This window comes from Lemur catta, chromosome 13, assembly GCF_020740605.2.
Source record: "Lemur catta isolate mLemCat1 chromosome 13, mLemCat1.pri, whole genome shotgun sequence".
In the NCBI taxonomy this organism is placed as follows: Eukaryota; Metazoa; Chordata; class Mammalia; order Primates; family Lemuridae; genus Lemur; species Lemur catta.
This window is the reverse complement of record NC_059140.1, coordinates 58,173,876-58,201,022: the sequence shown is the minus strand read 5'-3', so window position 1 is coordinate 58,201,022 and position 27,147 is coordinate 58,173,876. Positions and strand designations below refer to the sequence as shown.

At 42.1% G+C, this 27,147-nt stretch overlaps 1 protein-coding gene across 1 annotated transcript; it reads left to right on the top strand.

The window, feature by feature from the left end:
• The first annotated feature begins 1,938 nt into the window (after positions 1 to 1,938).
• OLFM4 (olfactomedin 4) lies at positions 1,939 to 23,709 on the top strand. Its single transcript, XM_045566890.1, has 5 exons — positions 1,939 to 2,145; positions 6,954 to 7,106; positions 13,665 to 13,877; positions 14,882 to 15,041; positions 21,636 to 23,709. Exons 1-5 carry the CDS (start codon positions 1,957 to 1,959, stop codon positions 22,445 to 22,447), a joined length of 1,527 nt encoding a protein of 508 aa, XP_045422846.1. The 5' UTR covers positions 1,939 to 1,956; the 3' UTR covers positions 22,448 to 23,709.
• Positions 23,710 to 27,147: the final 3,438 nt, after the last annotated feature.

Here is a 27,147-nt window from a genome sequence, read left to right as displayed (position 1 = left end):
TATTGCATGGAACATACTTATACTCAAAAATTATTATATTGGGTTCTTTATCTGAAATTCAAATTGAAGCTGGGTGTCGCTAAATCTGGTAACCCTACATAGGGCAGAATGAGAGTGGGGGCTTGAAGGTACACCTCCTGCCCCCTGACAGCTGGCCATGGATCACCTGTTGCAGACCTCAGTCTTGAATACAGATTCCCTCTGGAGCAGATAATGGAGGTGGATCCATTGTTTCCAGAAAGCTTTTGGGAAAATGATCCTGTCCTTCCTGGGTCTCCTCTAACTCCCTCGAATCCCCACATCCACATGACATGGGCATGACTGGCCTGAGAAGACACCTTTGAGTGGCTCCATGGGTGGTTTCAATGTGGAGGGTGGGGAAGGCAGCAATGACAGCCTGGGTGGCCCAGGCAGCATGGACCCTAAAGTTGGGGAGGCTGGTCTAGGTGGGGTGTCCACGCAGCCCTGCCAGTCAGGGGGCAGTTCAGGGCACTGGACCAGAGATACAGCCCCAGTGTGCCCTGGCTGCACCTAAAAGACACAGACTTGCCTGCCTTCCCCTCCATCTGTTCCTTTCTTCACTCTCTATTCCTCCATTTGCATTATGGCTGCCCCCGCCCTGGCTGTGTCCCCACGAGTACCTGGACAGACCTGAATAGTGTAGCAAGGGTTTAAGACTCTGTTTCTCACATTAGCACCGTGTTTATTTTGAGAGTTTGTGTGGTGCTCCTGGGGTCGGGTAGGGATGGAGTGGGGGACGTGGGGCTTCTTTCCCTGTTTCGAACCCAACAATCTTACAAACTGATCCAGGCTTTAGGAAATTCAATGAAAAATGAAGAAGCTGACATTTGTATAGCATTTCAAAGCTTCTAAGCAAATTCCCATATAATATTTCATTTACTTCTAACAATTTAGGAATTGTTACAACCCTAGCAGGGGTCGGTGACATGTGGAAGGCCATGGACTCTCGTGACAGAGCTGGGTTTTACTATTCGGGCCAACACCTTTTCACTCCATGTGTAGGAAAGTGGAGGTCACAAAGGTGTGTGAACTGTTGGAGAGGGGAGAATGGATCCTGAGGCCAGGATCAGGGAGCTGGGTGGGGCGCACGCATCCTATTTTTTAGTTTTGTGCAGAATAAACCCTGACATCCTGAAGGCCTGGCCCGCTCACATGAGAGTCGGGCAAGGGAGGGCAGGCAGAGTCTGCTGGAGAGAGAAACTGCTCCTGGGGGCCCCCTTGACTGGGTTTACAGTAGCATTCTGGCCTGGGAGAGCCGGCACTGGGTCACCCGAGGGCTCTCCTTTGTCTGGGTTCTTTCTCTCCCCTCCAGCAAGCAGACAGTGGGGAGTGCTCAATAATGCAGAGTACTGTCTGGTTTTGCAGGTCTCTCCTTCACAGTGGGGTTGTTGAGAGAACTTGGGCTAGCAGCAGACACTGCAAGGCACCAGTCAAAGACAGTAGAAACTGAAGAGGGAAGCTGCAGACAGCCCCAGGGCACACTCACGGTCTTTAACTCGAGTTTCCTAACTTTCTCTGGAAAGTAGCATTCAGCAAAGTGGGGGAGAACAACCAGAGGCAGATTCTAGGTAAAGGACTGAAGGTTGCTTTTCCCCACTGGAGCCTCCAAACTCTGTCTCATCCATGAGGACTACTCTGATCCCCCCTCTTTCAAGGAAGTAGCAAGTTGGAAATGTCATTGGGCTTCAAAACCACATTTGAGTTAATATTTGGCAGGAGATATCTGGAGCCAGGGGCATCTCACAGAGCGGGGCTCAGGAACAAGGCGTGGGCGGTGACTCAGGTTCCTGGGTGCCCTGACCCTCCTGGGTGGGTCACACGTTCCCTGGCCACTTCCTCTTTCCCCACACACGGGCCGTGGGGAAATCCCCACCGGGCACTATAAGAAGCCCCTGGGCTCCGTGCAGGGCCAGCGGCTCCTGCCCAGAGGACAAGATGAGGCCGGGCCACCCCTTTCTTTTAGCCCTTCTGCTCTTCCTGGGCCAGGCTGCAGGGGATTTGGGGGATTTGGATTTCCTGGCTTCCACCCCTGACTCCAGCTCCTTCCTGGGCTTTGACTCCGGATCCAGCTTTGGCTCCACCACCAGCCCCACCTTCTTGGGCAGCAAAGCTCCCCCATCCCAGGTGAGGAGACCCCAGAGTCCGAGTGAGCTGTGTTCATTCCCTTCCTCTCACTTTTTGGGGACCTGAGTACAATTTCACGGATGGCTAGACCTGGGCACTCTATAAGATTTAAGGCTCCTCTTGTTAACTATAGGTGCCCTGGAAATGAATTAAAACCTAGGTGAAATAATTAAATTGTGAGCAAGAGAGATGACCTCTCATTTCTCCAGCTGGGGGACTTTTGAGAAAGAATGTATGTTTTCAAGAGGTTCTCAAACCCGGCTACATGTTAGACTAGGTGGTGAGGGGTAGGTACTCTAAAAGTACAGATCTTGGGGTCTGTACTTTAAAAAAAAATCCTGCACAAATGTTTAAAAATCAGACTTAAAATTTTTTTTAAATTTTAAATTATTATGGGTACATAACAGTTGAATATATTTATGGGGTGCATGTGATGTCTTGATACAGGCATACAATGTGTAATAATAATCCAATCAGGGTAACCAGGGTATCCATCACCTCATGCATTTATCATTTCGTTATGTAAAAATCAGACATTTTAAAAAAACCTCTTCCCAGGTGATTCTAATCTGCAGCCTGGACTAGGAACTCTTGGGAAAGGGGCCCTGCTACTACTAGCAGCTCCAGGAAAGTTTGTCCAATTGATTTGCTGCCCAGCAGGGACCCTGCGGATGGTGAACAGTGGCCCTCAAGGGAGTGAGAGAGAGCTGGATGCTCTAGTTGGAGCCCTGACAGTTTCTCTTGGCCTAGTTTGTAAAGGAGATGGGTGTCAGAAATAAGGGGAGGACTTATTGGTCGTTAGGAAAGTGAACATTTCCCCAGGGGAGTGTTAACTCTTTTCAATCTTCTTTATAGGGAATCGTTAGGGCCATTTTCAGCTCTAAACAACAGCAGCAACAAACAAACAAAACCAAAAAGTCATGCATTACAAAGGGACTGGTCCAGCGAGGCTAAGTACACTAACAGCATAATGAGCCCAGTCCTTGGGGGATGTCCTCTTCCCATCTCCTTTAAAGCAGTGGGAATAGGCTTGGAGGGGGTGAGAGGTTGGGGGACAAGAAGCAGTTATACACTTCACCTCTGGGCCTTTCTGCAGGAGGTCCACTCTGCAAAACCTCCTGGGCTATCCTTGCAAAGGTATGACTTGGGGTGGGGAAGTCTTAACATCTTAATCCTGTACTTCTACGATCTTTACTCACAGGTCAGGTAGCTGCTTACCTGAGTATGTCTGAATGTAAGGGTGAATGGGAAAAGGGGAGGAAAAGGCTTTGGTTTGTTTTCATTTTCACCATCAGGAATATATACACAATAAAAATTTGGTGATTAGCAAATGTTTTGGATAGGGCCTAGATAGAAACAGCGGCAATGATATTTACTGTGTGCTTAATAAATAGGTTAAGTAGAGAATATATATTATCTTATTTAGCCCTAAGACATAGGTAAAATTAATGATACCATTTTAGAGATTTGAAAACTGAGGCTTAGCAAGATAAACGCATTGGGTTAAAGTCACTAAGCTAGCAAGTTATATAGCTCAAAATTAGTCTGTCCTTTCTCATCACCATCTCTCTATATGTAGATTTCTTTATTCCCAGGGAGTATAGATGAAAATTGCTTATTTTTAAGAGGAGAAAGATTTGGGTATCATGAATATGCACAAGGATTCTTTGTAGCCGGAAATCAGATGCATAATTTTACTCCATGATACTAAATAATTTCTGGGGATGATCAGAATTGGTTAGCATTTTTATTTTTTGGAGTGAGGTTAACAATAATAATTTATTATGAAGATTTATCGCAGTCAGAAGCCAGCATTTGGGTAAGATCATCAGCTGAAATAATAGAGATTAAAATAACGGTCAAGAAATAGAGAAATCCAAAATTCCTATTGTCTGGTAGAGAGACAACTATTTAAAAGTAGGTAAGAAATGATAGTTAAATTGTACTTAGATTTTAATTTCCTTCCTAGTTTACTTATCTCCCTCTGGTGAGTCAGTTATCACAACTCCAACTTTTTTTTTTTTTTTTAATAGCGGACCAGGAGTCAATTCCGCTATAAACCTAATTTTCTGGGGCTGGTTGTCAGCTTGATGAGCTCTTTGGAAAGTGGTGGAAAAACCCTTTTATAACTGTCATTGAGCAAGTTCCAAACGTATCATTTTCTGTACTTTGAAAATGTGGAGTACCATTATTTTATGCCTTGAATCTTTGTCGGCACTTAGACTTGGCTGCTAATTAGAGCTGATTGTAACCTTAAATCACAAATGTGAACAGCACCTTCTGCTGTAAGTGCTCAGAGTATACTCCATGCCTCAGATATCACTCTCCAAAGGAGGAGCTGCTACAGGGTCCTCAATTCCCAGATGAGGAAAAGGCTCAAAGCTCGGCTCCACATGGCAACTGGCACAGTTGAAACCACAGCGAGTCACATGCTTTTGTCATCAGGCTACTGGGCTGATTGAAAAACTAATGGTGGTGGGCCTGACTCCTGGGCAGCAAGTGGGTCTTAATCCATCTCCTTGATGCCAGAGCCTGGCATGCTGCAGACATCAGCAAATGTTAACTGAACACATGATGCATGAGAACCTATCCATATAGGGTGTCTCATGGGAACTGCAGGGTCCTATTTGCCCTCCACAGTGGGATCACATAACGTTCCAAAGACCAGGGGACATGCACTAGGCAGCCTCCCGTCCCCCACGTTATATTCACATGGAGTTTGAACATTCACCGCAGAGAGAGACTCATCACCATTAGCTTCATTGTCTTTGAATGCGAGGAGCAGAAATATCTCTAATGGGAGACACTGATCAAACTTATGGACCATTTTGATGTCAGCTGAGCATGCTGGGCTGATGATAAGCAGGATGGAAGCCGGGGAGTCCACAGCGTTGACACAGAATGTTCAATAGAAACCGATGGAATGGCTGTCAGTAGGGCTCATAATTATTTGCCTGTCTTTCAGGTGAACTTCAAGACTAAAAGTTGTTAGACAGTGGTTCCTAGTTGACTGTCTAGAGACTGCTTGATGTTATCCACTCTTTCTTGAGCTGGCAGAGCTTTTTAGAGAACTCTGAGAATGGTCCAACACTGTCTTATGCAGCTAATTAACCTCCTCTTGTCAAAATGCAATGCAAGATTTTTTTTCTAGACAGTTATTATACTAAGCTATTTCTTCAAAAGTCCCTGATAAGTTGGTCCTTCCCGTAAAAGCCTTGGCATGCTTGGGCTGTCTTCAGAGAAAGAAATAAAGCTGGTTTCAAGGGAAGCTGGCTTCTCTGACAGGCTCCTGGTATATCTTGTCCAGTCTTTATTCATCCTTGGCAAAGACCCTTCCCCTATCCAATCCTGCACCCCCTACCCCCATGTTCAGCATAAACCTGCTTGTCTATTTTCTGTACTCCCCAATTCCTGCAGGTGTGGGGATGTGATTGGAAAAGAAAATTGAGACCAATGTCAGGAATTTTGACTGTATACATATAGAGACTTCTGGATATATACATGCATATTTTTCTTTTTGCTCATCTTAAAGAAGCTTAGGTTAAAAAAAAAACTTAGTTGTGAATGCCTAGATTGGCTGAGAGATCACTGATAAAATGGGTCTTGATTATAGAAGTGTCTAGGCCCAGCGAGTTCAGGAGTCATTCAGCTTGGTAGACATTAAATGCACAGAACACACAACCTTAGCTGCAGCCAGCTGACCTGAACTTTGAGAGGCATGGCCCGAGTCTCTTCAAACTCTGAAAACCATTGCTTTCTCCTTAGTAGTTTCATAAAAATTCCCTTCAGGCTGATGTTCCACAGGTGAGTTTTGGATTGGTCTTCAGATGAGATCATTAAAAGGCACAGCCAGTCAGCTGCCAAGAGTCACTCTGAAAGGCAATAGTAGTAATAAAAAAATGTTAATCGTGCCGGGATCCCCTTGGGGAAGTTCAAAGGGGACAAAAGAAAAATAGCACCTTTCCAATCTGTCATTTAAAAATATGCAGCAGCACCGAAGTGTGAGCCTGAATATCTTAAAGAAACATCAAATATTTTAAAATGACTTTTCTGCAAGTGGTAAGCTGGAAAACTTTTATTTAAAAAATTTTGCACGAAACATTCAAACATACACACTGTTCAGTTTTAAACACATGGCTGGTTTATTTGCATTTTGAAGGATGTTAATTACACAATTTCCCAGGTGAAGAGAGGATATGAATTTGCGCTGTATATTTTCACTGTAGCCACATCCTTGACGGTTCTCTCATTCCGAGTGGGAGGAAGAGGATTGGGGTTGGGGTGAAGGTAAGGAAAGGAAAATGAGTAACAGAAGGAAAGAGAAAGTGGCACTTACTGAGCACCTGCCCTGTGCCAGGGACTTGGCTCACATTACTAAGGACAACCTGTGAAGCAGGTTATCTCTGTTTTACAGATGCATGAAAGACTTAAGGAGGGTTCACATCTAGTGAGGGCTAGAATTGAAATTCAAACTTAGAACTCTCATTGCTTCTTTATTTCCCTTCCCTTGCATAGAGAGAGCAATAATTTCTTTTAAGACTCCTCAAGAATGGAGAATCGTCCTTTTGGTAAAGGCTGCTGACAGGGTGGTTTAGTCCAGCAGGTGGAAAGGTGGCTGAATGCTATGTGTGGTCACCACCTGTGAAAACATGGCAGTTTAGCTTGTTTCTATGATTCTATTCATTGTGTATTGGACTCCGTTTGCTTCCCTCTAAGTTTTCTTTTGAAAGACCAATTTCTGTCCTTCAAGTTGGCAAAAAGCTCCCTCTCCTGCCTATTACTGACGTTCAACTTTTTATTATTTACAGTCACTTTCCAATTTCACCGGCTCCGTGGATGACCGTGGGACCTGCCAGTGCTCCGTTTCCCTGCCAGACACCACCTTTCCCGCGGACAGAGTGGAACGCTTGGAATTCACAGCTCACATTCTTTCCCAGAAGTTTGAGAAAGAGCTCTCTAAAGTAAGCATTTTCTTTTGAAGCAGGATCTTGATAAGAACAAACAAACAAAACAAAGCTTTTTTTAACTTAGGATTTTATGAGCAACCATTCTTCACGGTATCGAAGACAGCACATTTGTATCCTATGGAGGTTTTAGCATTTATTTTATAGTACACCTACGGAGTTCTTTATAGCAGGGAAAATGAGAGCACAGGAAGAAAACGGGGTCAAGATTACTCATGCCAGGGATGAAAACTCACTGGAGTACTGTGGTACTCATGCAGTTGGGAAGAGGCCTCGAGCTCACCCTGCAAACCCCAACCTGCAGTTTTTATTTTGTTTTGTTGTTTTTTCTTCCTTTTGGTCTAGATCCTCCCTCCAGCTTTGCTTTCTTTTCTCTCCTCTCTTCCATCCTCTTTAGTTCTAGCCTGGCTCCCTTCTCTTTCACCTTTCTTCTATTCCTATTACATTCCCGATTCCTTCCATTTCTTATTCCCATGGCTTCAAGGGGAACAGACTTCATTACCTTTATAAACCTCATTTTCCCATCCCTTGTGCACCCCTTCTAAGCTCTCTTTCCCTTTCCTTCTTCATTCTTTTATGTTGGACTCTTTTTGGTCTTCTCTTACTTTTAGATGATGCTTTCTCCTTTTTTTCCTTTTCCTCCTCTTCCCCTCCCCCAAACTTCCTTCCTCTTACCCTCCTTCCCTCTCTCTCTCTTTCCCTTTTTTCCCTCCTGTTTAATTAGTACAATTTGCTCCCTTCCTTCCCTCTCTCCCTCTCTTTCTTGGTGATTACCCTCTATTGTCTCAGCAGGAACATTACATTAAATGTCTCCAACATTAGACCAAAATTGAAGGCTTCCCTGGGAATTTGAATCAAGACTAATAGGTTTTAGTCTTGGTAAAAACTCTGGCTGGAACTCTCTGATTACCGCTTTTCTCCAGTCAGAGGGAGTGATCCTAAAGGGTTTGCCCTTCTCTGAGCTGGATCAGGCAAGAATGTGACTTGGCATTCCAGTTTTGACCTCTTCCACCTTTTCAGCCAAGTTAAAAATCAATTAGAAAAGGCTCCTATTTTCTGCACAGGTGAAGTCCAACCTAGGCTATAATCACATTATACATTATTTAGTACAACTCCATTAATTTACAGGGAGCTCTGGCTTGACTACAAGATTCAAAATAAATTTTCCTGAGAAATTTGAGCTAAGCCACCTCAACATTCAACATAGTTATCCTTTAAGACAAAAATTATAGTGAGGCTGAGACCTTACTTTCAACCTGAATTGGTAGATAAATATTCTGGGTTTAAATGAGTGCCCAGGAAAATGTGTTTGACTACTCCAGGAACCTAGCTTCTTAAGAAATAAAGTGTCCTTGAATTAATCAGCAGAAAAGGCACAGCGCTAAATTATAAATTCTAACCATTAATATTCATAGCCTTATTCCAGCATAATCAAGTACAGATAAGAAGTTATGCATAAAAACATAACAAGTAGAGGAAAATCCTAGGTAAAGATCTTTTTAGTTAGAGTCATTTGCTTTGAAATAGCGGAAGCTACTGATTTGCATGTCGCCTTTGCAAGCTGCAGTGTGAAGGGCAGTTTGAAACCTCATGCTGCTTCAGGGAGAGTATGTGGCTTGCCAGGTTTGTCAATATGGGACATTTAATTCTGATCCTGTAAGGGGGCAGGTAGCATCTGCTTTGTTAATAATTGGCAGGGAAGAAGTGCAGAGTAGGTGGGAAAGGTGGGAAAAGTTTTAGTTCTGAAAAGTGTCAGTAGCTGGTCCTAAAAAAATTTGTGATTGACGCCTAAGAAAAAATGGACTTGCCAGCTGGGATTTACGTAATCAATCCGGTGTGGCAGGTGATAATAACAACAATAATAGTAGCAGCTTTTGTTTGTGCCTTTCCAAATGCTTCCAGTTCTGTTCTCCTCTCAAGCATCCGTTTATGGCAGGTAGGCCGAGTGGTCCCCCTCCCATTCTAGGGATGGAAAAACTGAGGTTCATAAAAGTAAAGAGTCTTGCTCAAGATCATTCCTCTCTTGGCTGGTTAAGCCAGGTTGGGAATTTTGGTCTTCTGCATCCATCCAGGTCTCTTTCCTTTTGGTTATACTGTTTTCATCTTCCTGGGCAGACTCAAGAAGAGATGCAATAGGTCAGTAATGCCTTCAAATCCAAAGTTATCTCTTTAGCTGGAGGCTTTTGAATTTCCAGGTGAATTATTATAGCTGTTCCTAGGTTGCCTTGGAAATCATCATTTACCTGGGGGCCTGGGAGAATGCCTATTTAGGGCAGGCCAGTAGCAAAGGTTTTTTGACTGCCTTACATTGATTCATTACCTGCCAGTACACACAGAAGACAGGGAGCTGCCTCTGCATAAGATGCAGAAAGCATTTTATACTTTTCTGTTTTTTATGATACATCCTCTTGTGACTACACTTAGGAAGGGGACGGCACAAAAGGCAGCTGAGGATTTTCTCTTTCTCTGGAGGCTTTTGGTCTTTGGGGCAAGTTATTTAATATGATGCTTTTGCTAATAGATCTTCATGCGTGACAAGATTGAGGTAGCCTGGGAGACAATAAAGCAACCCATAAATAAACAACATTGATTGAGCAATGTTTTGTGCAGTGAAATATAGTAAATTAAAAGGTCAGATTGAAAAACACTGAAATCAGTGTTTATTAATCTCGTAATTTATAGGATTTCCATTTGCTATGCACATTATCTCTAATCTTTACAATAATCTTAAGCCCAAGATCATCACCCCTAGTATATAGGAAACTAAGGCTTAGAGAAATTAAGTGATTGCCCTATTAAGTCCTGAAGTCATATTTGAGCCCAGGTGGTCCAGCTCCAAAATACTTCATATGTTATATTTATTTTAAAAGATATATTGAAAATAATAATATGGTGCAAAGTAAATTTACTTATTTCAAATAATCTGGCCATAGTTGTGATCACAAGTTATGAGGGACTGGCAGAAACATGAACCAGACTAATTCTTTAGCTTAATAGCCAGTTGCACTACATTCTTTTTTATTACAAGATGGCATTTATTATAAGAAGCAATAACAGCCACTGCAAAGCAAACCTCCAAACAAACTTTACTCTACATCAGTAACATAGTAAGTGCATACACACAAAATAAAATGAAAGCTCTGAATGTTAGACTGGGGGTTTAAAAGCAAACATAGATGAACCTTCTAACTCTCAAACTTGTAGTCATGAGAAGCTTCAAGGTAAAGATGTCATATAGGCTTGCGTCCCTCAGGGCTAGACCCATATTCTTGCTAGAATGTTTAGCAGTGTTCCTGGCCTCAACAAGCAGGTAGCACACACTCACCCCCAAGATGTGACAAACAATGATGTCTCTAGACATTGCTGAATGTTCCCTGGGGATAAAATCACCACCCCACTCCCACCCTCCATTGAGAACTACTGCTCTAGATCTAAATACAGTCATGCATCACTTAAAGACTCAAAGGGGGGGCATTCTGAGAAATGCACTGTTAGCCGATTTCATCACCGTGAGCATCATAGTTCATAATGTACTTTCACACAGCTAGATGGGTACCACACACCTAGGAGCTGTGGTATAGCCCATTGCTCCCAGGCTACAAACCTGTACAGCATGTGACTGTACTTAACACTGCAGGCAATTGTTACACAATGGTAAGTATTTGTATATCTATATATACCTAAACATAGAAAGGTACAGCAAAAATATGGTATTATAATCTTGTGGGACCACTGTAGTATATGTGGTCTGTCATTGATTAAAACATCATTTTATGGCTGGGCGTGGTGGCTAATGCCTGTAATCCTAGCACTCTGGGAGGCCGACGTCGGAGGATCGCTTGAGCTCAGGTGTTCAAGACCAGCTTGAGCAAGAGCAAGACCCCATCCCCACAAAAAATAGAAAAAATTAGCCAGGTGTGGTGGCATGCACCTGTTGTCCCAGCTACTGGGGAGGCTGAGGCAGAAGAATATTTTGAGCCCAGGAGTTTGAGGTTGCTGTGAGCTAGGCTGACGCCATGGCACTCTAGCCTGGGCAAGAGTGAGACTCTGTCTCAAAAAAAGAAGGTTGTTTTTGTGGTGAATGACTGCCTTTTCTAGAAGAGGAGGAATGCACTAAGTGCTAGACACGCCTCTGGGCAAGCAGGGCTGCCTCAACTGAGACCACACCTTCCAGGAAGAACTGGCATGTTCTCAGAACTGTCACACCAACTCAATGATACAGATCCATACATGGGAAAGGTGTGTACTAATAATTTGCTTAAACTAGTAAAGCTCACACTGTGAAGCCTTTCTGGCTCATCCTCAAATTCTTTCCCACCTTCTGTAACTCATGGATGATTCCAGTTTTCCTGAATATCACCACTGAGCTTCCTTGAAATGTCAGCTGAAAGAACCTCAACAATTTTTCCCAAACAGATCTTCAGGGACTCTTCCTTTTGCGGCTGAACTAGGGTAGGCACACCACACATGCTCACAGGTTGCAAACTCCAGATTATGCTTTGGTTTTCTGTGAGAATCTGGGAGAGCCACATTTTATTTAGCAGGGCTGACAGTTGAATCACTCATTTCTGTAGAACAACAGCTGCGATGTGCCACCAAAAATGTTCCAGGAAAGCTGAGGGTGTTTCATTTGTTCCAAGAGCTGGCAAAGCCAAATGCCAACAAGGATATTCATTTCTCAGACTCCCATTTCTGCAATGGATTGGCACTTTATTTATTTATTTTTATCATAGGCAAAGTTTTATGCCCGATTTTTTAGAAATTGAAACCTGGCCACCTTATAGCTGTGTGTACTCTTGAGGGGGACTTGTTAGGTTTTATACATAGTCGCCCCTCCATCTCCTTCGATTCTGCATCTGTGGATTCAATCAACCTCACACTGAAAATGTTCAGGAAAAAAGCCCAATAAAAATAATACAACAATAAAAAATACTAATTAAAAATACAGTCTGACAATGATTTGTACAGAATTTACATTGTATTAGGCATCATAAAGGATCTAGAAATGATCTAATGTGTACGGGGGGATATGTGTAGGTTATATAAAAGGATGCTGCCATTTTATATAAGGGACTTGAGCATCTGTGGATTTTGGTATCTATGGTGGGGATGGTCGGGGAGGGGTGTTCCTGGAAACAGTCCCCCTTGGATACTGAGGGGCTACTGCATATTTATTTTAACCCTCCTATCCACCAAAATGTCACCAGCCTCATCAGCCTCCAAGTGATGGTACATCTGATGGCAGTGAGCATCAGTTGCCCGAGGAGATACACTAGCAGTGCCAAGGGCTGTATTTTCAACTTTCATTAAAATCCTCTCTGCCTGAAGCCCTAGCCCTTTAGGTCTGTAGCCTATGAGTCTACTCTAATTTGCACAGTGGGGTTAAGTAGAAGGGCTAAAATGACAGAAGTTAGGGCTGCCTTTGGTATTAGAAGGATTAGAGGCCAACATCTGGCTCTGAATTCATCCAGGCACTGTGGATCAGCTACTTGACATTAATGTAGTTTGGGGCAAAGTATCACTTATGTTCAAATTTTTAAAAAGAATGTAAAACCAGAAACTTTTAATGAGCAGGTCCTTAAAAAAGCCATGACATTTCTTTTAGAGATCAGATACGGAAAAAAACCACCAACTGTGTTTATTAAAATATCCATTTGGAGATTCCAATTATACACTAAACCACCAAGGGGATTTTTGGAAGTATTTTAACTTAATGATCAGACATTCAAATATATGCAACAAATGTGTAATTTAAAGGTCTGATTGCAATAATCAGTTCTTGGAATAAATGTGGGCGCACTTAATGAAACGTGCACTTCACAGCGCACACACACTCACATATTGTGTAGTAGGTTGAATCTTTATGCCACTTGTAAAAGGTAGAGGGGCTCAAAACTCATTGCCTGGTGATCAAAGAAGGAATTCTAATTAGTGCCTTTCTTCCTCTTCTAGAAAATGCTTTGATTTAGAGCAGTGGTTCTAAATGGAGGAAGAGTGGTGGCAGCGATGGTGATTCTGTCCCCGGGAAACATTTGGCAATGTCCAGAGACGTTTTGGGTTGTCAGAATTGGGTTGGGATTTTCATTTGGAGGCCAAGGATTCTGGTTAATATCCTACAATCCACAGCACAGCCCCACAAGAAATAACAATTCAGCTCAAATTGTCAGTAGTGCTGAGGTTGAGAAACCCTGATTTAGAGTATGTGCGTTGAGGGAGGAGGAATGGCAAGAGACTCTGATACAAACCAGTTTAGTTTGGGGAGCTAATGTCTTCAAATGTTAAAATGGAGATTAAAATATACTTGCAAATGATGATTCTGAAGAAAAGCTATTTTTAGTGTAGGTAAGTGCAAAATCCACTTCCCCCCCAATTGTAGTAATAAATTCTTTTTAACTTGTATTTTGATAGATTTTTGAAAATCTAGTTAAATATATTTTTGACCCATCTCTTTACAAACAACAATGATTTTCAGGAATCAAATAGTCCTCAAGGGCTGGAGGAAAGCGGTGTGATATCACTCTGGGAACTGACTTGAGCTTTTTGATTCCCTTTCAGGTGAAGGAATACGTCCAATTAATCAGTGTGTATGAAAAGAAACTCTTAAACCTGACTGTCCGCATCGAGGTCATGGAGAAGGATACTATTTCTTACACTGAACTGGACTTTGAGCTGATCAAGTTGGAAGTGAAGGAGATGGAGAAATTGATCATTCACCTGAAGCAGAGTTTTGTTGGAAGCTCAGAAATTGTTAACCAGCTGGAAGTGGAGGTAAGGAGAGAACTCACTTCTTAGTATATGATAATCAATTCTCTTCAGTGACCATAAGCAAGTGCTAGGACTGGGATATGAATCTCTCTCTTCCAACTTCTAATTCTCTACTGTCTCATGGCCACGTGGCATATCCCATGTTCTGTTTTGGATGGATGCCTGTCTTTGAATAGTAAGTTAAGCACATTGGGACTATATTGACTTAGGAGCAGATGTTGGCTAATGGTCACAATCCTGTCCCAGAACCAAATGGACTTTGAACTTCTCTGGAAAGGAGGTGACGAGGTGACATGAATTTGAACAACTGTCCATGGCCAAGCTAGATCAGGTGTCCTCTCTGCTCTGAATTTATCCTCATGGGACTAGCAATCCACAATTTACCTGATTGCAAAAGGTCTGTTTCTTCTTTTGAATTACCATTTAATCCTTGATCCTTCTTGGAATCCTTCTCCATATACTGGCAACCCCCTTTAGGAAATTTCTTGTGAGTGTGTTTTAGTGAAGCCTTTTAAGATCTGTGGATAAAGACCATCACATTAATGTTATGGTTGGGTAATTTATATCAACAAGAATTTACTAGCACAGTCATGACATGGGCTATAACAGAGAATTCTGGTTACATATTTTAGAATTTAGGTTTTCTCTAACTCTCACCATTCATTAGGAACTTAATTATAATTCCACATGAGTAAACACGAGTTTATAGGGGAAGGTTATTAGAAATGGACTTTAATGGACATTTGTGGATGCTTAGAATGAGCCTGTGCTCTATTATTAAAGCTGTTAAAATCTTTGCCATTTTCTTCTTGTCACACACATCTCCCTGAGATCTGACAGGCGTTCATGCTAAACCATGAAATGTATGCTTCCAAATGAAACCATTCAGAAGAATCTCTGGTGTGTTCTCTTAGCAATGTTTCACTAAATGACAAATGCAGCCCTGGAATGTTTATGAAAGAAATCGCACAATAATATAAAGCTACTCTGAATTTGTATTTCCTTAGATAAGGAATATGACTCTCCTGGTAGAGAAGCTCGAGTCGCTAGACAAAAACAATGTCCTTGCCATTCGTCGAGAAATCGAGGCGCTGAAGAAAAAGCTGAAGGAGTGTGAGGCCTCCAAAGAGGAAGGGTCGCCTGCCGCCCCTCCTCCTCCCTCTCCGGGTAAGTGTGCCACATTTTTACTGCTTGAGCCAGGCCCCACAGGAGGCATGAGTGCAGTGGGGAAGGGATTTGGGACTGTAATGATGAAGCAAGAAGGATGGGATTCTTGCAGATCTGGGTTGATTCTTCCATGTTTAAAATCTACCCCGCCCTCCACTGCAAGTAGTTCTGCGTACTCTCCTATTCTGGGGCTGACAGAGGAAGAGCACACACAGTGAGTTGATTTGAACAAAACCCACAAGTTACATGTATTCCCTTCACATTCACTAACAGGAAAAAAACCCTGTATGGTGATGGAGGAGCTATGGGGGCCCTGCGGGAAAGCCTCCAGAATGTATGTGTGGCATCCACTTTCCTGTGAATTATAAGGCCTAATTGGCTCACTTACCTGATTAGCTGGGTTTATGCCCTGAATACTCCTGCCCTTCCTCTCTACTTCCTGCTCTCTTTTCTCCTCTTTAATTTTCCCTTTGTTCTCGACATGAAATGCATGTTGAGCACCTGCTATATTGTGTGGCCTGGGCTTCCTTAAGGATTGAAGGAATGGCCCCCACATATTGTGGTTTTTGTGGGTGTGTCTTGCTGTCCCTCTGGGACTGTGAGTTCCTGGAGGGGAGGGATGGCATGTCACTCTCTAATGAATCTTACTTGGGCTTAAGGACAGCACAGAGGTGGGCGACCTGTAAACATGCCCGTGACTGGTGGCCATAGAACGTAGGGTTGCAGAGCGTACGTAGCATTAGAATCCCAAAGACTTCCTGGCTATTCAGCTGAAGCAAAAAGATCCTTAATCTTGCCATTTGTAAAATGGGAGAATAATAGTACCTGCCTTGCGGGCTTGCTGTGGGGATGAACCAACATTTGCCAAGCTCAGAGCTGTATATTTGGCACTTAGACACTGGCAATAGATGTTATTAGTAATGATGATAATTGAACTGAAAACCTTGCTGAGAACAGAAGCAGGGCGGGATCCTTGTGCCCTGCAGCGGCTCCCTCCACGTGAACTAAAGGCAGCCTCTCCGCAGCATTCAGCCCCGTCCTTCGGAGACATTGAGGTCACGGGGACCTTTTCTCTGCAGGGCCTGAGCATCTCAGCCTGAATGGGAACTGTATCTTTTCATCAAATCATACAGCCTTTTTATTTTAATTAGTTCTAATCCTCGCTCCTGTTTCCTTTTAGACTGGCCTTTCTGGATCCTTGTCCGTACATACAGGTGGTTTTTTCAAGGCTTCAGTCAGATCTGGCCATAGGTAGAGGCCTCTTGGTCTTGCTTAGGGGACTATTTCTCCTCCCCCTAAAACTAGGGCTCTGTCCTAGTATGACATACAGGGGAGGTTTAGAGCACAGACCACAGTCTGTCCTCTGTACTAAACTCAGACTACATTTGATCTGGGATCAGTGGTGTAGACATGTGTAAGAAATGTGAACTGGATCTGCTGGGCCGTGGGGGCTCACTGAGGCAGGATTGCCTGTGACAACTGATTATACCTGAATGACCCCTTGCCCCAAGAAAATCTTCCTTAGGGAATAGATTTCTCTGGCACAATTTTCTATGTATCCCTTAGAATGAGGACATTGTAGAGCAGGAGGTAATTAAATTAACATTCAGGGCCATCTGACTTAGCCCCATGGTGTCTCAGAGGAGGCGACTCGTGTGGCCAGGATGCTGCTTTTCCTGAGGCCACACAGACAGTTAGTGACAGGGCTGAAGCTGCAATGCAAGGGTCTTCTCTCCTGATCAGCTCCGGACCCACAGTGCTGGGTAGTCTTGACCCACCCAGGGTCAGGGTTGGGGAGAGTGGGGGAGAAAATGCACTGCTTAGCATCTAGGGAGCAAAGCAAGTGAGTCTGCTGGATTTTTTTTTTTTGTTGTTGTTAAATTGTTTTTTCCAGAACTTTCCCCTAGGCCCTCACACTTAGGCTTTGGTGATCCATCCCTGCTCAGCTGTGTTGTTTAAGCAAATTGGACCCAGATTTCCACTCACTTTCCCACAACCTTGGCTGTACCTGAATCCCTGCCAAGCCACCTGGCTCTCCGCCAGCTTTGTTCATATTATATTTATGATGTTTATATTAAACTGACTTTTGGTCATGTTTTTAAATCAATTTCTTTCACTTGCTCTCTTTCTGTTTGGATTGGTTGATAATGCAGAATTGGAAAATCCCCAGGCACCGCAAAGTTGTGAGCCTGTGGAGACTTTAATTAAAGTTACTCACTATTATGGGACTTTAAAATCTGGCCTGTCTGCTTTTTTCACTGCAGAGTTGCACAGAACAAAAAAAGACTAATATGCAAGTCTCAGCGCTAAAGTAATTCTGTGCTTTCTGGGCCTCCTCCTTGCAGCTACAGTTTGCTAACCCTGTGGTCAGCTTGAACTTAGAGCAAGAACATGTATTTCAGGTTCCATAAAATACACTTTAGATTTGGTTTTTGCTGCAAATAACTTCCTTTTCTGCTTCATTTCATAGAACTTTCTCATCTAAAATAATTGGCCTTCTACTCATTAACTTTTTTCCCCTTAAAACTTCAGTCTCTCTCTGTTTTTTCCTCCAAATCTAGCTGCCTGCATATAGGCCACACGTGACAGGAAGTCTTGGGGGCCGATCACCATTTTGCTTGGGGATGCTGGCTAGGCTCTGTGCTGGTACACAGTGGGCAGTCAGTAAGTGGTTGGTGACTGAATGGGGCATGAAAGACATGGGGTGACCTGCTAAAATCTCAAGCCTGGAGAAGAGCAGAGTGTTGAGTAGCATATATCCAATGCTTCACAGTCAATTTAGTCTTAATCATTTTATAATTATGATCATTTTAATTGCCTAATTCTTATAAGTCAATCATATTCTTCTCTCGGCTCAAACAAAGTTCAGTTGCCCAGGTGAGAGAGTGCATTAATAGATCCAAGATTAATTTTCCTCTGCAGGCACATAATTATTGGCTTTAAAAAAATGCTACTAATCATGACACTTTTAAAAAGCTAAGTTAGACTACTTTAAAGTCTCATGAACAGGGCTTCCTCGAATCTTTTCAGAATACCATGACACTATCTAATGAACTGCATGATGAAGAGGTTGCCAACCAAGGCTACATTTGTGTAGAGGGTTCCTCCTATCATGTTCTCTGAAAATCAGGCTCTTTGAAAAATCAAATATGTAGCAGGACTGAGGGCTAGTGTTTTATAAATAAGGTTAAGCTGGAGTTAGGTGATTTGATTAATCTTTCATTTCTCGATTCTGAAAACATAATTTGGTACCATCGTGTGGCTGGCCCTGTTCTGGGTATTTGGGGTTACCAGGATGGGTAAAGAAACCTCCAGAGGCCACTATCCTGGAAAGGAGACAGCCATGTAATCCTCTGGTTGTACCATGATGTGATTATAATGATGATAATTACCATGCATTGAGTTACATTTGCATGCCTTCTTTGTATTCTTCCTAATAGTCCTGCAGAGCAGGTATTACTATTTTTCTTTTAATATGAGGAAACCAAGGCTCAGAAGGTTAAGTAACTTGCTCAAGTATACACAGTAAGTACTGGAGTCAGGATTTGAATGAGATTCCACCTGGTGATATTTTCATCGTACCAGGCTGCCTTCCATAGATGCTCTAACAGAGAGGTGCACCTGTGATTTCTGGAGTTACAAGGAAGTTCCAACAACTCTCCTACCTGATTAACACCAAATTATTTTTGCTTCTTTGCCTGTGGAGTAGCTAAAAGGGTACTCTGGCTCGTGACAGTTCTGTGCTGTGTTCTCTTCCACCAGCAAATGCAAAATGATTCACTGGTCTTTCACAATTCTCGTATCATGGCTGGGCAATGGGTTGTTGCCCCAGGGCCAGGGTAAAGGTGGGATGGGAAGGGTAGCAGGGGAATGAAGTGTGTCTAAGACCTTGAAATGAAGGAAGGGGCTGGGAAGCAGAGTGAGAGAAGGGAGGGTGGGGAGAAGCTCAGCGAAGATGGGGTGGGGGATGGGGACCCTAAGGAGCAGTGGGCACTGGGCTGGCTGTCAGTTTCAGTTTGCTGCCTGGAGTCGGGGAGGTCTGCCATAGCCTTTTCGCTGGTCTGCCACTGTTGTGGCCACATGTGTAGCATTGGCCACAATGCTGAGTTCTTGTCCCTATTTCCACTTCCTTTCAGCCGTAGCCAGGGCCCTAAAAATGGCCCAAAGGGGACAGAGAATAAAGGGAGGATAACAAATGAACAGGAGAGTGTTTAGGAGTGATTGGGAGGTAAGGAACAGAAATTTGAGTTTCATACAATTTCAATATTTATACTGGGTACAATTTTAATTTTCTGGTCAACTTATGAAATGATGAGCCATTATTAATAATATTATATACTATTACTACATAATTATTAATATTAATAGTAATAGTACTATTAGAATAATAGTAATAGTAGTAGTGATAGTAATTTTTGAGCAGTTTATTTTGGTTCCTTCATGTCTAAAGATTTCTACGTCTAGGACAGAATAGTTTATCTTTATCCTCATGAAAATGCTTGAATAAGTTATACGCATCATAAATTTTCCTTAAATATTTTGTTGCTGTTGGTTTGGAATATTTCCTTTCCAGAAAGGCAAGATTCAAATGAAGCAAACCATCCCTAAGTCTTTTAATCTGAAGGTAAAAAAAAAGTGACTTTCCTCAGAGTGAAGTGTAGTTGAATAAATAAGTTTTCAGGAAGATATTTTAGCTAGAAAATCCAGTTTGTAGCATATGGAAACTTGAACAATATTTGTTATCATTAAACTGAACACACCGCTAACTTCATTTTAATAATTCATGCATTGTTTCATAAACAAAAGCAAACAAGCATTCATCTGAGAGATCACTTTTAGTAGAAGAAATAATAATTTATAATTTTATTTATTATTTCTTTAGTGGAGAGCAGTCTCTTGGCTGAACACACGTTGCTTTTTTATTTATGAAATGGCACATGCATTATTAAAATAAACCCGCGACTGTGTTCTGCTTAATGATATGCAAAATTATTTGAGGTTGGGTACAGAGTGGTTTCATTTCTCTACCTGTTGTATGGTTGGCTGGCTTTCTCACCAACTGTGGATTTATGAGAGCATTTAAGAAGCATGTATTTAATTCTGGGACCAAAAAGCCCCAGCAGATTGGAAAAATAAAAACAGAATTTCTAGTAACGGTTTCACCTTTGAGCAGTCCTTGAGTGAGGAGGGTGGAGAGGGGAAGTGTTTAGCAAGAAAAGCAATGGGTTTTTCAATGCTGGACACAGCAGAGACTCAGGGACTAAGGCCTTGCCCTCCTTACCCCGCACGGTGTTAATCTCAGGCAACCCTTTGGAGCTCTGCTTTTGGCTCCAGCTCACCTTGTGTGTCTTTATGGCTCTTTGATTCCTGCCAAGCATTTGACACCAGATCCAGCGATTCATGTTCTGCACTTTCCTCATCTCTGCTCTGCTCTAAAGCAGCAGGATAAGGGAAAATGACCACAAATGTACTTGAAGTTGGATTTTCTTTGTTATCCAATAAACTTTCTCACCAGTTTTTGAAAGACTATTTATTAAGATCCCAGAAAATGTGTGTTCACTCTCTGGATAGTTATTACAAAAATATTGGCAGAATTTTATTTTATTTTTTATAGCTCATAAACGCTCTGGGTTGGCAGACGTTTCAGAGGTAGTGCGATGTGAAGGGCCCATTGCCCAGCCTGAGTCATTTACCCAAGTGTTTCAGGAAATGCAGAGTCAATGGACCAGTGGATCTGGTCCCACTTGATTGTACACGCTGTGACAATGACAGTGTCAGAATGTGAAGGATGAAATACTTGCCTGTCATTCTGTGGCACTGCAGCATATGGGTTATGAACAGCAGGACTCACCTCATAACTCTGCAGCGGGACAGTCGCCACGGGATTTATGTGATGGGCTAAGCACTGGTCACAGAGCAGGCAGCACTGCCCAAAAATAGCTTCATGGCTTCTCAAGGCTAAAATCCCACCATAGATTCCACCATCTTTCTGGATCTATAAAGTACTATATTTAAAACCTCTTCTACTGAGAATAGCTGACAGCAGGATTGGTACCTGGTGCAGATGTGCACTTGGGGTCCCAGGAAAGTGCAGAATGAGGTAGGACAAGAAGACTTGCCCAGGACAATCTTGTCCTTCATCATAATTCTCCCTGGGGTTGAACCAGGTGAACAGCACCTTTGGGATTTATGGAAATAGAGTAGGATTCTGGAATCATCTTGCTTTCTTGATTTTTCTATGAGAAAAAATGTAACAGGGCAATATTTGCAAAATGCTTTCTGATACCAGAAAATATATTGATTCACCAAGTCCCTCTTTTCTCTCTCTGGGCCTTCAAGCTTTTAAAATATGATTCTTGGCAGTTTCATTACCCCCATTTTCCAGATGGAAAGCCCATCCATGGAAGCAGAAGGCAGTTCTCTGTAGAGCTGACAGCAGAGGTTTTGGCTCTTTCCCATCAGAATCGCTGCTGTCATTGAACCTTGACAGGAGAAAAATATTTATGGGTTCCTTTGGTTCTTAGGATATTAAACTATTTGTATCCTGTCATTCATTTTCTCTAAGAAATCCCTTTTATGTTCTTGTTTGTATAGGGAGCTGCAGTCATGGTGGTGTGGTGAACATCAGCAGACCGGCTGTGGTTCAACTCAACTGGAGAGGATTTTCTTACAAGTATGGTGCCTGGGGTCGGGATTACTCTCCCCAGCATCCAGGAAAAGGGCTGTATTGGGTGGCGCCACTGAATACAGATGCGAGACTGTTGGAATATTACAGACTCCACAACACACTGGATGACTTGCTATTGTATGCATATGCTCGACAAAATCGGATTACCTATGGCCAAGGTAGTGGTACAGCAGTTTACAAGAACAACATGTATGTGAACTGGTACAACACCGGGAACATTGCCAGAATTAACCTGACCACCAACACGGTTGCTGTGACTAAAACTCTCCCTGGTGCTGCTTATAATAACCGTTTTTCATATGCTAATGTTGCTTGGCAAGATATTGACTTGGCTGTGGATGAGCATGGGTTGTGGGTGATTTATTCAACTGAAGCCAGCACTGGTAACATGGTGATTAGTAAACTCAATGACACCACACTTGAGGTGCTAAACACTTGGTATACCAAGCAGTATAAACCATCTGCTTCTAATGCCTTCGTGGTATGTGGGGTTCTTTATGCCACCCGTACTCTGAACACCAGAACAGAAGAGATTTTTTACTACTATGACACAAACACAGGGAAAGAGGGCAAGCTAGACATTACAATACATAAGATGCAAGAAAACATGCAGAGCATTAACTACCACCCTTTTGACCAGAAACTTTATGTCTATAATGATGGTTACCTTCTGAATTATGATCTGATCTTCCTGCAGGAACCCCAGGAAGCTGTTTAGGTGTTAGAATGAAAGAGAAATAAAATGTTTGTGGAAAAAAATAGTCTTCTCTTCTTATTTAGATATCTTCAGGGAATCTAAAAGTGTGTTTGTTTAGTAGCAGTATTTAGGTGCATAGTTCTACCATGCTAGAGACCCAGGATATTTGCCCTGATTTGATGAGTTCCCTTGGGTGCCATCTGCCTCTTGGGATGTGTTTCTCAACTGAAACAAGGTCTTTCCAGGGTGGGATTGTCAGGGGTCTTAGGGCCATTATGGATTCAATGAAGCCTACAGTAATGCGACATCTGGAAATTAAGGAATTTGAGAGAACTTAGTATGGTTTCTGGGGATTCTTTGCACAAGAGAGATTGCTCAATGACTGGTCTTCAATTGCATAGCCCTGCAAGTTCTTCCATGCTGGAAGGAATCTGGGGCTTAATTAGTCAGATTAATATCTGCACTGCCTTGAGGAACCAAATCTCCAACTTTGTTTTTCTTACCAGCTCCTGGAATGATGCTTTATACGTAGCACATAAGTAAATTTGGCATACTTATATCTGTAAAGTGCTCTGAGTTTTCAGGAGAAAGGCTGTTTTATGCATTAAGTTGTATGCTGTAAATAAATCCCAGAAGGATCTGAAAATGAGGCACCTGATTTTTTTTCTTTTCTTTCATTGTCACCTTCGTAAAAGTCAGTAGAACCCTCTACTTCATAACTTCATTCCAAAGGCAGCTCAGAAGATTAGAATCAGACTTACCAACCAATTCCTCCTACCCCCTCTCTACTGCTTGCTTTTACAAAAAATTAACTAGTTTTCAATGGAATAAATATAAGATTAAAAAATTAATTTTCTTTTATCTCATCATGAACTTTTATTTACATGGTTCTAAGACTATAAGAAAATCAGATGGCAGTGATAAAATGATGACATTTCTGGTTACATAATAAAGACCTTGGCGCATATGTGAGACTTGTATTAAATCATATCAATTGTTTCATGTAATTTTTATCTTTGTTTAAGCCTGGAACTTGTCAGAAAGTGAAAATTTATTTTTTTTCTAAGAAGCAATGTAGAAAAGCCATTGAAAGTATCTAGTAAAGCAGTGCAGTAGCTGAAAACCTTGCAGGGGTGTGTGCTTCTGTGCTTTTAGATGGCTTTATCGTCTGGTGCTGGTCCATTTCCCTTTGATGGTCAAGTCCTAGTCTGTAAGATTGGCTCCTGAAATCCTTTACTCCTCCCCTTTTAATGAATAATTAAAATGTGCTTAAAAAAAAGTCATCTTTTGTTTTATTTACTTTTTAACTAAAAGTACCCCAGAACCTCGTAACAGAGTAGTTCACATCTTGCTGTGAGGCACCCCCAAAACACCAGCGGCCAGGAGGTCACATACCTCACAGCAGATAATATCAATAACTTTTAAAAGAGTCCAAAGTCAGGCTGGCTCTTTAGTTTTCCTTTCCCTTTAAAATCCATTCTTTCTGGCAGCTTTTACTGTACGAGAGTGCCCTATTATCTTTTGGGATATGACCTTATGTACTTAGTAATTTGCATGACTGATCTGATTATTTCCAATGCTAGACTACATTTATGTGGCGTATGTTCCTTTTCCAAATGAGCTATTAACATGGGCCAGAAGCCTTTGGATCATCCTCAAACAGGAGGTCTTGGGCAGAAAGCAGAGGGGCTGTTATCAGGAAGAGAAGCTCCTTTACCAAAGAGAGCGTGTAGGGGGAGAGGTGACCTAGAGTTGGAAGGACAGATAGACTAGGGTAATGTAGTCAGTCTTACTGAAATGCTCATTTTTCATCCACGCCCAGCTTTTTGAGCCAGGTGGCAGCTACAATATTTAGTATTTTTGTCAAGACTTTTCCCTGTCTTTTTCAGGGCTGAGTGTAGAGACAGATATGGCCTTCAAAGTGCAACAAGATATGAAGATAAAGACATGTACGTCATGTGAGATATAAGTTAAAAACAGTGATGTTATATTTCATGTGGCTCGAGGCAATTTTCCAGATGAATGTTCCCACCAAGTACACAGTGTGACCTCTGAAGATTCAGGAGAGGAGGCAGGGAGCCAAGGTAACCCTAGCGACGAGCTTCTTATTTGAACTGCTACAGAAGCATTTGCCTGAAAAAATTCACTTCTGAAACTCCTTCCCACTGGACGTGGGGTATTATCAGCCTGCAGCGGCTGCCTGCAGGAAATCTCCCCACTGGGAAGGTTGAACGGCTGAGGAATTCAGGCTGCTGGGTTTACTACAATGCAGTCACACCATGGAAATTTTAGCTCAAGATTCATCAGTGCCTGTTTGAAATTTTTATATATATATATATAACATATATTTATGTTATAAATATAAATTACACACATAAATATAAAAATAAATTGTACATACAAATATAAATTACACAAGGCATAATTTACAGGTGATAAAACTTACCAATTTTAAGTGTACAATTCAATGCATTTTGACAAATGTATAGTCATGTAAAGGTTACCACAATTAGGAAATAAAACATTTCCATCATCCCTAAAAAAGTTACGTCCTTTTATAGTCAATGCCTACTCCCACCCTCCAGCCTCTAGCCACTACTGATTTGTTTTCCATACCTACAGTTTTGCTTTTTCTGGAACATCATGGACATGGAATTTTATATATATATGTCCTGTGTAGCTTTTTGAGTCTGGCTTTTTCAAAAAAGAGAACTAGTGGGTTAAAAATTACCCCATAGGGTAACTGGGCATTTACAGTGCTCTTGGGGATCCTTGCATTTTTAATCATCTTTCTTGGGGTTGGCTAGGTGATCGTGGAGAGCTGTGGTGTCCTACTGCCCTTATAAGTGTTCCCTAGTGGCCAGGAGTGACCATAGAAGGGTCTAGCTCTAGGCATCGATTGAACTTGCCTGGTAGCACTCTCAAAGTATGAAGCCTTCCTTGTTACCGTCCTTGTTCGAGGTTTGTTCTCCCATCTCTGCCCCTGTGTCACAAGCCTCCCTACCCAAGTGAGTCCTGATATGAATGAATGCACAGCGTGACTATGAGCACAGGATTCAGAATCGTGCAAAATTGGATTTGCCTCTGGATTCTCTTGCTTACATGTGGCATGATTTTGGGCAGGCGCCTTAACTTTTCTGAGACTCAATGTCTTTTTCTTTTCTTTTTTTTTTTTTATTTCAGCTCATCATGGGGGTACAAAAGCTCAGGTTATATATATTGTCCATGTCCCGCCCATCCCCCTGAGTCAGAGCTTCAAGCAGTGTCCATTCCCCAGACAGTGCGCCTGGCACTCCCCATGTAGTCATACCTCCATCCCCTCCCCCCACCCCCACCTCCCCGCGTCAGCACCTTCAAGTATGACCATTCACCAGACGGTGCGCAATGCACTCATCATGTAGGCATATACCCATCCCCTCCCCCCACCCCCCGTCTCAGCCTGATATCGAATTGGTATCCTTCCCCGATGTGCATTTAGGTGATGATCAGGGAAACCAATTTTCTGGTGAGTACATGTGATGCTTGTTTTTCCATTCTTGGGATACTTCACTTAATATAATGGGTTCCAACTCTCTCCAGGAGAACCAAAAAGATGTCGTATCACCGTTATTTCTTATAGCTGAGTAATACTCCATGGTATACATATACCACAGTTTACTAATCCACTTGTGGATTGATGGGCACTTGGGTTGTTGCCACATCTTTGCAATTGTGAATTGTGCTGCTATAAACATTCGGGTACAGGTGTCTTTGTTACAGAATGACTTTTGTTCTTCTGGGTAGATGCCCAATAATGGGATTGCTGGATGGAATGGTAGGTCTACTTGAATCTGTTTAAGGTATCTCCATAATGCTTTCCACAGGGGTTGCACTAGTTTGCATTCCCACCAGCAGTGTATGAGTGTTCCTGTCTCTCCGCATCCACGCCAACATGTGTTGTTTTGGGACTTTTCGATAAAGGCCATTCTCATCGGAGTTAAGTGATATCTCATTGTGGTTTTGATTTGCATTTCCCTGATGATTAGGGATATTGAGCATTTTTTCATATGTTTGTTAGCCATTCTTATATCTTCTTTAGAAAAATTTCTATTCATGTCGTTTGCCCACTTTTTAATAGGGTTGTTTGATTTTTTTCTTGCTGATTTTCCTGAGTTCTAAATAGATTCTTGTTATCAATCCTTTATCTGATGTGTAGTATGCGAAAATTTTTTCCCATTCTGTAGGCTGTTTATTTTCGTGACTGTTTCTTTGGCTGTGCAGAAGCTTTTTAATTTAATCAGGTCCCATTCGTTTATTTTTGTTGTTGCTGTGATTGCCTTAGGGGTCTTCTTCATAAATTCTTTGCCTAGACCAATGTCTGTAAGAGTCTTTCCTACATTTTCTTCTAGAATTCTAATCGTTTCCCATTTAAGGTTTAAATCTGTTATCCACCATCATTTGATTTTTATGAGAGGTGAAATCTGTGGGTCCTGTTTCAGTCTTCTACATGTGGCTATCCAGTTTTCCCAGCACTATTTATTGAATAGGGATTCTTGTCCCCAGAGTATGTTTTTGTCTATTTTGTCAAAGATTAGATGGCTATATGAGGATGGTTTTATATTTGGATTTTCTATTCTGTTCCACTGGTCTGTGTCCCTGCACTTGTGCCAATACCAGGCAGTTTTAAGAACCACAGCCTTGTAGTATAGTTTGAAGTCTGGCAAATTAATACCTCCCACTTT